The sequence below is a fragment of the Anopheles merus genome, chromosome 2L (assembly GCF_017562075.2).
Source record: "Anopheles merus strain MAF chromosome 2L, AmerM5.1, whole genome shotgun sequence".
Classification (NCBI taxonomy): Eukaryota; Metazoa; Arthropoda; class Insecta; order Diptera; family Culicidae; genus Anopheles; species Anopheles merus.
Window position 1 is genome coordinate 45365157 of NC_054083.1, and position 13026 is coordinate 45378182.

General features: G+C 43.1%; 3 protein-coding genes across 3 annotated transcripts; all 3 read left to right on the forward strand.

Moving 5' to 3' along the window:
• The first annotated feature begins 1910 nt into the window (after window positions 1–1910).
• On the forward strand, window positions 1911–8718 carry LOC121594372 (juvenile hormone esterase-like). The gene is made up of 4 exons (XM_041917549.1): window positions 1911–2172; window positions 2233–2622; window positions 7046–7696; window positions 7786–8718. Exons 1-4 carry the CDS (start codon window positions 1936–1938, stop codon window positions 8218–8220), a joined length of 1713 nt encoding a protein of 570 aa, XP_041773483.1. The 5' UTR covers window positions 1911–1935; the 3' UTR covers window positions 8221–8718.
• LOC121594373 (juvenile hormone esterase-like) lies at window positions 2760–4302 on the forward strand. The gene is made up of 2 exons (XM_041917550.1): window positions 2760–3269; window positions 3370–4302. The coding sequence occupies exons 1-2, from the start codon at window positions 2766–2768 to the stop codon at window positions 3802–3804; spliced, it is 939 nt and encodes a 312-aa protein (XP_041773484.1). The 5' UTR covers window positions 2760–2765; the 3' UTR covers window positions 3805–4302.
• A 2060-nt stretch (window positions 8719–10778) lies between the features above and the next one.
• Window positions 10779–12652, forward strand: LOC121592358 (juvenile hormone esterase-like). The gene is made up of 3 exons (XM_041913759.1): window positions 10779–11015; window positions 11076–12116; window positions 12200–12652. Exons 1-3 carry the CDS (start codon window positions 10779–10781, stop codon window positions 12650–12652), a joined length of 1731 nt encoding a protein of 576 aa, XP_041769693.1.
• The last annotated feature ends 374 nt before the right edge of the window (window positions 12653–13026 follow it).

Genomic DNA, 13026 nt, shown 5'->3' on the forward strand with positions numbered 1-13026 from the left:
TAAAATTGCAAGAAATACACAAGATTTATGATTTCTCTTAAGCATTGTCCACATATTTTGTTGTTTTTATTTATACTACAGTAACCATGGATTGCCAATGCTTTGATGACCCTTTGCACTTCCGACACACTTTACCACTCAGATACGGACGGCGCAGATCAATTATCCTTATCAAATTATTCAGTCGTTGCTGTTTTGCTTTACTACACATGTAAACAAACAACTTTTCAAACGCCTTAGATTCCCACCGCTTACACGCTGTGTGGTGAAGATGTCAAGCGTGTGGCATTGGTAAAATATCTAGGCGTGTGGCTTGACGAGACTTTATCATTCAAATTTCATGTAAACACATTAATTAACCAAGCAATAAAAATACTTGGTACAAAATATCGATTTACTCGTGACGTTGATGATCCGGCTTGTCTAAGATCTCAGTATGTAATACTACTCGATGAATGAACACACCAGTATCGGACTACAATACGCAATTTCAGATGTTGCGTTTAGAAACGATCAAACCCTGTTTTTCTTAGCCGATGTTGTATTGATCGCAAACGTTATTGCTAATAACATGTCTTTTGTCTAACATAAACTTTTAGGTGCCGTAACGTCGCCTAAGTCTTTGTCCCCCTTTGTCTATTCCGAGCTGGGTAACTCTTCTTCTTCTTCTTTGGCTCAAAAACCGTTGTCGGTCAAGGCCTGCCTGTACCACTAGTGGGGCTTTGGCTTTCAGTGACTAATTGATTTCCCCCCATAGCAGGATAGTCAATCCTATGTATGGCGGCACGGTCTATTTGGGGATCGAACCCATGACGGACATGTTGTTAAGTCGTACGAGTTGACGACTGTACTACGAGACCGGCTAAACTGGATAACTAGTTTTGGTCAAAAAGAGCGATTGATGAAAGCTTTTAGAGCTTTTAATGAAGTTTCTGATAGGTTTGACCATAACATTTCATCTGTACAGTTTCGCAACCTCATCCGCAAGTCCAGTATTCTTTAAATGTTTTCATTTCTTGGTCTTTGTCCTAGTCTTTGTTTAATTTCTTCTTGGTTTATTCCATTCCCAGACAGTATTAGCATTTCTGTTTACTCGTAAGTGGTAAGGCTATAATATTCTCGTTAGGTTTGATTATAATAATTAATTATAAGCATTTTGTTGAGCGTCATTGGTGAACAAATTTTAACTTCAAAATATACAAAAATCAACTTTGCAAAATGTCAGCCAAAAATAACCGACGAAAACGTTGCCTTTGCGTGAATTAAGCCAAAGGATACGATCATGGGTAACTCAGGCGTTGTAATTAACTGTATAAAGAATTAATAATGTTCTTGAAAATACGAATCAATGGGATTCAAAGCAGCTATTTTGCCCGTAACCATCTTGTTGTTTCCGGCCTTCGAAAGGTATGATCAAAAATCAATATTTTGGAAATTTTGTAACATCTTTGTTCTTCTAACAACATCTAGAACCTGTTCTATTAGCATTTTTGACTAAATACAGCAGTAAAAACAGAATACTTTCTTGAATCATTATTCATTATGACACGATTATGTGATAGAATTTGCATTTCAAAACAGTTTTAGAGCTATCGACACTTTATGCAAACTAAGCGCTAAACTATAGAAAACCAGTTTGACCAGCCACCTCCATAATATGGGATCTTGTTTAGCATGATTTTTGCAAAAACCACAACCTTGGAAGAAAGCAGATGTTCCAAGAGAAAAGCTCAAAGGCTTTTGATCAGCTCGTTCAACGTGCAAAAGTGTGCATAGCTCTCATACAAAGAAAGCCAGCTCCAAAATGTCTAAACATACATGATAAAGCCAGTGAAAGTAACAACCGAAACAGTATAAAAGCTATATCGTTCGGCCTGCTTTGTTTTAGAGTGGCCTAAACGGATCGCCGAGACAGATCGAGCTGTGCAACCAAAAATGTCTAAAAAGTTTAAATCTAACCTTTACTGTGAAGTTCCTATCTCACTACTGTTTTTACTATTGTTGGCGATCATACGTGCAGGAGGCGTTGAACTGTTCCAAACTGAACCCGTTGTGTGCATTAGTGATGGTTGTTTGCGAGGCACGGTCTTGCAGAACAGTGTTGGCAGCACTTATCCAGCGTTTCTGGGCATTCCGTTTGCCAAACCTCCTATCGGGAAGCTTCGGTTTGCGGTGAGACAGTGTACAGCTTGAGTCGTAGTGAGCCATTTCATTGATTTGCTATTTCATTAGAATCCACAACCCAACGATCCATGGAAGGGAAAGTACGATGCATCCACGACAAAGAGCGCATGTATCCAGATAGTAACAGTCCTCCCATCGCCTCGCCTGTACGGGTCAGAGGACTGTCTGTACCTGAACGTGTTCATGCCGACTCTACAAATCCGGGAAACTGCACTACTTCCCGTGATGGTCTACATTCAAGGTGGTGGATTTTTGTACGGCTCAGCGCAACTGGAACAGCGTAATCCTGCCCGCTTTATGACCTGGCGTCGTGTGATCGTTGTGACGTTCCAGTACCGCTTGGGTGTGTTTGGATTTCTCTCCACGGGCGACCGGGCCGCTCCGGGTAACTTTGGCATGAAGGATCAAGTGATGGCACTCCGATGGGTAAAGAAGAACATCCGTGCGTTCGGAGGAGATCCCAACGGGTTACGATCTTCGGTGAAAGTGTTGGAGGATCCAGTGTACAGTACCAGATGCTCAGTCCTCTGAGTCGAGGTCTGTTTCATCGGGCAAGCATGGGTGGTAGTGATTTCTATAGCATGAAAGGAGCGATCGGAAGTCCTCTTACTTTCGCAAGAGCGCAGGCGAACGTAGTTGGAATAGAGGACGCCAATGAACTGTCATCGGCGGAGCTGGTAGAGCAGTTGCGAAAGGTGGATGCGTATGAGCTGACGCGCAGTATCGAACGGTTGAAGCAGTGGGATATCCACCCGATCACCATGTACCTTCCAGTAGTGGAGCCGCCGGGGGAACCAGAGTCCTTTTTGATCGAAGATCCTCGAGCTGCTTGGAGGCGGGGAGCATATGCAGCTGTTCCTTGGATGACGGGAAGCATTCCGAACGAAGGATCCATCATCACACAGACGATTTACAAGAATGAATCACTAATTGAAGATTTCAATGCAAAGTTTGTCTTTGCGTTACCGTTCATGCTAGGAACTAGTATCTCGAAGGAGAAACTCACAGGGCTTAGAAAGCGTTTCCTCAAGAACACTCCTCCCTCGAAGTGGATTACCAAGGATAACTACGCTGAGATCACTAAGGTAACCGCAATGGAAAGATGAACCTCAATATCAGACACCTTAACGTATTTCAAATACTCTCTCTCTCTCTCTCTCTCTCTCTCTCTCTCTCTCTCCGTAGCTGTTTTCGGAAGCCTATTTCCAGTACCCGATGGTAAAGAACATCAAGCAGCACCTCGCCAACCGGAAGAATACTTCGACCAGTGTCTACTCCTTCCAGTTTCGTGGCCGGTACTCTTTCTCCACATTGTTAACCGGCTCAGAAAAGTCGTACGGTCTTAGTCAAGCCGACGAGATGATCTACCTTTTCCGTATGCAACTGTTGTTCCCCGAGTTTCCACCAGGCTCGCCGGAAGCGGAAATGGCCCAGCTGTGGGTAAAGTTTATCGTAGACTTTGCCACGCAAGAATCGGTCGATAAGATCGGAACATGTTACGGCGAAAAGTGTGACGTGGTGACGTTTGCAAACTCAAACAATCGATACTTTCCCGTAAGCAAACAGCTATTGCCAGGGCTAGACGAAGAGATGTACCGCTTTTGGAAGAGTTTTTTATGAGGAAAGAGCATAGTTATTGGAGTCACATAGAGTTCAAGGTTAAATTCGTGGCTTAATTCTTCTTCTTCTTCTTTGGCACAACAACCGTGGTCGATCAAGGCCTGCCTGTACCACTAGTGGGGCTTAGCTTTCAGTGACTTATTATTACCATAGCAGGATAGTCCTACATATGGGGGCATGGTCCATTCGGGCCTTGCACCCATGACGGGCATATTGTTAAGTCGTGCGTGTTGATGTTGACGAGGTCGGATAATAATTTAATTAATTTAGATAATTCAAATATTAACACTAATTTTCTTAATTTATTTTTACAGTAGCGAACATTACCCGTTACGCACTGCCGCTACTGTTGAGACAACGGTGCTTTTTAAGATTAAGCCGATCTCCACACTGATTAGATCAATTAAAGCGTTGTAGGGCTCTGTGGTTGTTAGCCCAACTGTCCACATAAGGCTCTACTTATAAAAGTTAAAAGCAAGATTGAAGGACGTCCTAAGCCGCTTTTTAGTAATATTAAAATTGCAAGAAATACACAAGATTTATGATTTCTCTTAAGCATTGTCCACATATTTTGTTGTTTTTATTTATACTACAGTAACCATGGATTGCCAATGCTTTGATGACCCTTTGCACTTCCGACACACTTTACCACTCAGATACGGACGGCGCAGATCAATTATCCTTATCAAATTATTCAGTCGTTGCTGTTTTGCTTTACTACACATGTAAACAAACAACTTTTCAAACGCCTTAGATTCCCACCGCTTACACGCTGTGTGGTGAAGATGTCAAGCGTGTGGCATTGGTAAAATATCTAGGCGTGTGGCTTGACGAGACTTTATCATTCAAATTTCATGTAAACACATTAATTAACCAAGCAATAAAAATACTTGGTACAAAATATCGATTTACTCGTGACGTTGATGATCCGGCTTGTCTAAGATCTCAGTACTGTTGCTGGGTTCGACCTATTTTGGAGTATGCGAGCGTAGTTTGGGTTCACGCTGGGATCACAGATAAAATTGAGTAAGTTCGAAAACGATTCACACGCATGGCAATATGTAATACTACTCGATGAATGAACACACCAGTATCGGACTACAATACGCAATTTCAGATGTTGCGTTTAGAAACGATCAAACCCTGTTTTTCTTAGCCGATGTTGTATTGATCGCAACGTTATTGCTAATAACATGTCTTTTGTCTAACATAAACTTTTACGTGCCGTCACGTCGCCTAAGTCTTTGTCCCCCTTTGTCTATTCCGAGCTGGGTAACTCTTCTTCTTCTTCTTTGGCTCAACAACCGTTATCGGTCAAGGCCTGCCTGTACCACTAGTGGGGCTTTGGCTTTCAGTGACTAATTGATTTCCCCCCATAGCAGGATAGTCAATCCTATGTATGGCGGCACGGTCTATTTGGGGATCGAACCCATGACGGGCATGTTGTTAAGTCGTACGAGTTGACGACTGTACTACGAGACCGGCTAAACTGGGTAACTAGTTTTGGTCAAAAAGAGCGATTGATGAAAGCTTTTAGAGCTTTTAATGAAGTCTCTGATAGGTTTGACCATAACATTTCATCTGTACAGTTTCGCAACCTCATCCGCAAGTCCAGTATTCTTTAAATGTTTTCATTTCTTTGCCTTTGTCTTGGTCTTTGTTTAATTTCATCTTGGTGTATTCCATTCCCAGACAGTATTAGCATTTCTGTTCACTTGTAAGTGGTTAGGCTATAATATTCTCGTTAGGTTTGATTATAATAATTAATTATAAGCATTTTGTTGAGCGTCATTGGTGAACAAATTTTAACTTCAAAATATACAAAAATCAACTTTGCAAAATGTCAGCCAAAAATAACCGACGAAAACGTTGCCTTTGCGTGAATTAAGCCAAAGGATACGATCATGGGTAACTCAGGCGTTGTAATTAACTGTATAAAGAATTAATAATGTTCTTGAAAATACGAATCAATGGGATTCAAAGCAGCTATTTTGCCCGTAACCATCTTGTTGTTTCCGGCCTTCGAAAGGTATGATCAAAAATAAATATTTTGGAAATTTTGTAACATCTTCGTTCTTCTAACAACATCTGGAACCTGTTTTATTAGCATTTTTGACTAAATACAGCAGCAAAAACAGCATACTTTCTTGAATCATTATTCATTATGACACGATTATGTGATAGAATTTGCATTTCAAAACAGTTTTAGAGCTATCGACACTTTATGCAAACTAAGCGCTAAACTATAGAAAACCAGTTTGACCAGCCACCTCCATAATATGGGATCTTGTTTAGCATGATTTTTGCAAAAACCACAACCTTGGAAGAAAGCAGATGTTCCAAGAGAAAAGCTCAAAGGCTTTTGATCAGCTCGTTCAACGTGCAAAAGTGTGCATAGCTCTCATACAAAGAAAGCCAGCTCCAAAATGTCTAAACATACATGATAAAGCCAGTGAAAGTAACAACGGAAACGGTATAAAAGCTATATCGTTCGGCCTGCTTTGTTTTAGTGTGGCCCAAACGGATCGCCGAGACAGATCGAGCTGTGCAACCAAAATGTCTAAAAAGTTTAAATCTAACCTTTACTGTGAAGTTCCTATCTCACTACTGTTTTTACTATTGTTGGCGATCATACGTGCAGGAGGCGTTGAACTGTTCCAAACTGAACCCGTTGTGTGCATTAGTGATGGTTGTTTGCGAGGCACGGTCTTGCAGAACAGTGTTGGCAGCACTTATCCAGCGTTTCTGGGCATTCCGTTTGCCAAACCTCCTATCGGGAAGCTTCGGTTTGCGGTGAGACAGTGTACAGCTTGAGTCGTAGTGAGCCATTTCATTGATTTGCTATTTCATTAGAATCCACAACCCAACGATCCATGGAAGGGAAAGTACGATGCATCCACGACAAAGAGCGCATGTATCCAGATAGTAACAGTCCTCCCATCGCCTCGCCTGTACGGGTCAGAGGACTGTCTGTACCTGAACGTGTTCATGCCGACTCTACAAATCCGGGAAACTGCACTACTTCCCGTGATGGTCTACATTCAAGGTGGTGGATTTTTGTACGGCTCAGCGCAACTGGAACAGCGTAATCCTGCCCGCTTTATGACCTGGCGTCGTGTGATCGTTGTGACGTTCCAGTACCGCTTGGGTGTTTTGGATTTCTCTCCACGGGCGACCGGTCTGCACCAGAAACTTTGGCATGAAGGATCAAGTGATGGCGCTCCGATGGGTAAAGAAGAACATCCGTGCGTTCGGAGGAGATCCCAACCGGGTTACGATCTTCGGTGAAAGTGTTGGAGGATCCAGTGTACAGTACCAGATGCTCAGTCCTCTGAGTCGAGGTCTGTTTCATCGGGCAATAAGCATGGGTGGTAGTGATTTCTATAGCATGAAAGGAGCGATCGGAAGTCCTCTTACTTTCGCAAGAGCGCAGGCGAACGTAGTTGGAATAGAGGACGCCAATGAACTGTCATCGGCGGAGCTGGTCGAGCAGCTGCGAAAGGTGGATGCGTATGAGCTGACGCGCAGTATCGAACGGTTGAAGCAGTGGGATATCCACCCGATCACCATGTACCTTCCAGTAGTGGAGCCGCCGGGGGAACCAGAGTCCTTTTTGGTCGAAGATCCTCGAGCTGCTTGGAGGCGGGGAGCATATGCAGCTGTTCCTTGGATGACGGGAAGCATTCCGAACGAAGGATCCATCATCACACAGACGATTTACAAGAATGAATCACTAATTGAAGATTTCAATGCAAAGTTTGTCTTTGCGTTACCGTTCATACTAGGAACTAGTATCTCGAAGGAGAAACTCACAGGGCTTAGAAAGCGTTTCCTCAAGAACACTCCTCCCTCGAAGTGGATTACCAAGGATAACTACGCTGAGATCACTAAGGTAAACCGCAATGGAAAGATGAACCTCAATATCAGACACCTTAACGTATTTCAAATACTCTCTCTCTCTCTCTCTCTCTCTCTCCGTAGCTGTTTTCGGAAGCCTATTTCCAGTACCCGATGGTAAAGAACATCAAGCAGCACCTCGCCAACCGGAAGAATACTTCGACCAGTGTCTACTCCTTCCAGTTTCGTGGCCGGTACTCTTTCTCCACATTGTTAACCGGCTCAGAAAAGTCGTACGGTCTTAGTCAAGCCGACGAGATGATCTACCTTTTCCGTATGCAACTGTTGTTCCCCGAGTTTCCACCAGGCTCGCCGGAAGCGGAAATGGCCCAGCTGTGGGTAAAGTTTATCGTAGACTTTGCCACGCAAGAATCGGTCGATAAGATCGGAACATGTTACGGCGAAAAGTGTGACGTGGTGACGTTTGCAAACTCAAACAATCGATACTTTCCCGTAAGCAAACAGCTTTTGCCAGGGCTAGACGAAGAGATGTACCGCTTTTGGAAGAGTTTTTTATGAGGAAAGAGCATAGTTATTGGAGTCACATAGAGTTCAAGGTTAAATTCGTGGCTTAATTCTTCTTCTTCTTCTTTGGCACAACAACCGTGGTCGATCAAGGCCTGCCTGTACCACTAGTGGGGCTTAGCTTTCAGTGACTTATTATTACCATAGCAGGATAGTCCTACATATGGGGGCATGGTCCATTCGGGCCTTGCACCCATGACGGGCATATTGTTAAGTCGTGCGTGTTGATGTTGACGAGGTCGGATAATAATTTAATTAATTTAGATAATTCAAATATTAACACTAATTTTCTTAATTTATTTTTACAGTAGCGAACATTACCCGTTACGCACTGCCGCTACTGTTGAGACAACGGTGCTTTTTAAGATTAAGCCGATCTCCACACTGATTAGATCAATTAAAGCGTTGTAGGGCTCTGTGGTTGTTAGCCCAACTGTCCACATAAGGCTCTACTTATAAAAGTTAAAAGCAAGATTGAAGGACGTCCTAAGCCGCTTTTTAGTAATATTAAAATTGCAAGAAATACACAAGATTTATGATTTCTCTTAAGCATTGTCCACATATTTTGTTGTTTTTATTTATACTACAGTAACCATGGATTGCCAATGCTTTGATGACCCTTTGCACTTCCGACACACTTTACCACTCAGATACGGACGGCGCAGATCAATTATCCTTATCAAATTATTCAGTCGTTGCTGTTTTGCTTTACTACACATGTAAACAAACAACTTTTCAAACGCCTTAGATTCCCACCGCTTACACGCTGTGTGGTGAAGATGTCAAGCGTGTGGCATTGGTAAAATATCTAGGCGTGTGGCTTGACGAGACTTTATCATTCAAATTTCATGTAAACACATTAATTAACCAAGCAATAAAAATACTTGGTACAAAATATCGATTTACTCGTGACGTTGATGATCCGGCTTGTCTAAGATCTCAGTACTGTTGCTGGGTTCGACCTATTTTGGAGTATGCGAGCGTAGTTTGGGTTCACGCTGGGATCACAGATAAAATTGAGTAAGTTCGAAAACGATTCACACGCATGGCAATATGTAATACTACTCGATGAATGAACACACCAGTATCGGACTACAATACGCAATTTCAGATGTTGCGTTTAGAAACGATCAAACCCTGTTTTTCTTAGCCGATGTTGTATTGATCGCAAACGTTATTGCTAATAACATGTCTTTTGTCTAACATAAACTTTTACGTGCCGTCACGTCGCCTAAGTCTTTGTCCCCCTTTGTCTATTCCGAGCTGGGTAACTCTTCTTCTTCTTCTTTGGCTCAACAACCGTTATCGGTCAAGGCCTGCCTGTACCACTAGTGGGGCTTTGGCTTTCAGTGACTAATTGATTTCCCCCCATAGCAGGATAGTCAATCCTATGTATGGCGGCACGGTCTATTTGGGGATCGAACCCATGACGGGCATGTTGTTAAGTCGTACGAGTTGACGACTGTACTACGAGACCGGCTAAACTGGGTAACTAGTTTTGGTCAAAAAGAGCGATTGATGAAAGCTTTTAGAGCTTTTAATGAAGTCTCTGATAGGTTTGACCATAACATTTCATCTGTACAGTTTCGCAACCTCATCCGCAAGTCCAGTATTCTTTAAATGTTTTCATTTCTTTGCCTTTGTCTTGGTCTTTGTTTAATTTCATCTTGGTGTATTCCATTCCCAGACAGTATTAGCATTTCTGTTCACTTGTAAGTGGTTAGGCTATAATATTCTCGTTAGGTTTGATTATAATAATTAATTATAAGCATTTTGTTGAGCGTCATTGGTGAACAAATTTTAACTTCAAAATATACAAAAATCAACTTTGCAAAATGTCAGCCAAAAATAACCGACGAAAACGTTGCCTTTGCGTGAATTAAGCCAAAGGATACGATCATGGGTAACTCAGGCGTTGTAATTAACTGTATAAAGAATTAATAATGTTCTTGAAAATACGAATCAATGGGATTCAAAGCAGCTATTTTGCCCGTAACCATCTTGTTGTTTCCGGCCTTCGAAAGGTATGATCAAAAATAAATATTTTGGAAATTTTGTAACATCTTCGTTCTTCTAACAACATCTGGAACCTGTTTTATTAGCATTTTTGACTAAATACAGCAGCAAAAACAGCATACTTTCTTGAATCATTATTCATTATGACACGATTATGTGATAGAATTTGCATTTCAAAACAGTTTTAGAGCTATCGACACTTTATGCAAACTAAGCGCTAAACTATAGAAAACCAGTTTGACCAGCCACCTCCATAATATGGGATCTTGTTTAGCATGATTTTTGCAAAAACCACAACCTTGGAAGAAAGCAGATGTTCCAAGAGAAAAGCTCAAAGGCTTTTGATCAGCTCGTTCAACGTGCAAAAGTGTGCATAGCTCTCATACAAAGAAAGCCAGCTCCAAAATGTCTAAACATACATGATAAAGCCAGTGAAAGTAACAACGGAAACGGTATAAAAGCTATATCGTTCGGCCTGCTTTGTTTTAGTGTGGCCCAAACGGATCGCCGAGACAGATCGAGCTGTGCAACCAAAAATGTCTAAAAAGTTTAAATCTAACCTTTACTGTGAAGTTCCTATCTCACTACTGTTTTTACTATTGTTGGCGATCATACGTGCAGGAGGCGTTGAACTGTTCCAAACTGAACCCGTTGTGTGCATTAGTGATGGTTGTTTGCGAGGCACGGTCTTGCAGAACAGTGTTGGCAGCACTTATCCAGCGTTTCTGGGCATTCCGTTTGCCAAACCTCCTATCGGGAAGCTTCGGTTTGCGGTGAGACAGTGTACAGCTTGAGTCGTAGTGAGCCATTTCATTGATTTGCTATTTCATTAGAATCCACAACCCAACGATCCATGGAAGGGAAAGTACGATGCATCCACGACAAAGAGCGCATGTATCCAGATAGTAACAGTCCTCCCATCGCCTCGCCTGTACGGGTCAGAGGACTGTCTGTACCTGAACGTGTTCATGCCGACTCTACAAATCCGGGAAACTGCACTACTTCCCGTGATGGTCTACATTCAAGGTGGTGGATTTTTGTACGGCTCAGCGCAACTGGAACAGCGTAATCCTGCCCGCTTTATGACCTGGCGTCGTGTGATCGTTGTGACGTTCCAGTACCGCTTGGGTGTGTTTGGATTTCTCTCCACGGGCGACCGGTCTGCACCAGGAAACTTTGGCATGAAGGATCAAGTGATGGCGCTCCGATGGGTAAAGAAGAACATCCGTGCGTTCGGAGGAGATCCCAACCGGGTTACGATCTTCGGTGAAAGTGTTGGAGGATCCAGTGTACAGTACCAGATGCTCAGTCCTCTGAGTCGAGGTCTGTTTCATCGGGCAATAAGCATGGGTGGTAGTGATTTCTATAGCATGAAAGGAGCGATCGGAAGTCCTCTTACTTTCGCAAGAGCGCAGGCGAACGTAGTTGGAATAGAGGACGCCAATGAACTGTCATCGGCGGAGCTGGTCGAGCAGCTGCGAAAGGTGGATGCGTATGAGCTGACGCGCAGTATCGAACGGTTGAAGCAGTGGGATATCCACCCGATCACCATGTACCTTCCAGTAGTGGAGCCGCCGGGGGAACCAGAGTCCTTTTTGGTCGAAGATCCTCGAGCTGCTTGGAGGCGGGGAGCATATGCAGCTGTTCCTTGGATGACGGGAAGCATTCCGAACGAAGGATCCATCATCACACAGACGATTTACAAGAATGAATCACTAATTGAAGATTTCAATGCAAAGTTTGTCTTTGCGTTACCGTTCATACTAGGAACTAGTATCTCGAAGGAGAAACTCACAGGGCTTAGAAAGCGTTTCCTCAAGAACACTCCTCCCTCGAAGTGGATTACCAAGGATAACTACGCTGAGATCACTAAGGTAAACCGCAATGGAAAGATGAACCTCAATATCAGACACCTTAACGTATTTCAAATACTCTCTCTCTCTCTCTCTCTCCGTAGCTGTTTTCGGAAGCCTATTTCCAGTACCCGATGGTAAAGAACATCAAGCAGCACCTCGCCAACCGGAAGAATACTTCGACCAGTGTCTACTCCTTCCAGTTTCGTGGCCGGTACTCTTTCTCCACATTGTTAACCGGCTCAGAAAAGTCGTACGGTCTTAGTCAAGCCGACGAGATGATCTACCTTTTCCGTATGCAACTGTTGTTCCCCGAGTTTCCACCAGGCTCGCCGGAAGCGGAAATGGCCCAGCTGTGGGTAAAGTTTATCGTAGACTTTGCCACGCAAGAATCGGTCGATAAGATCGGAACATGTTACGGCGAAAAGTGTGACGTGGTGACGTTTGCAAACTCGAACAATCGATACTTTCTCGTAAGCAAAAAACTTGTGCCAGGGCTGGACGAAGAGATGTACCGCTTTTGGAAGGGTTTTTATGAGGAAATAGCATCATATTAATGGGATCAATTTCAAGGATAGTGTTATGGTCTAAAAGAACTATGTTCTTAATTTATTTGTACATTTACTAATATTTACTGTTTGCCACCATCATAACCATGCATTTGGCCATTCCCTTCCATCACGCACACACGCACACACTCTGTTCCGCTTCCGAAACACTTTCTACCACTCGGCCTACGAACGATCTAATCCTCCTTATCAAATTGCCCACCCGTTAGCGGTTTTGCTGACTTTTTGTAAACACGTAAACAAACAACCCGTCAAAAATGGCCACCCTAAACAACGAACGAAAGCGGGATTGATGCCTTCACGTGCAATGCCACCCGCGGGATCGATTTTGTGCAGCGTGCCGCGGAACGAACGCGAAGGAA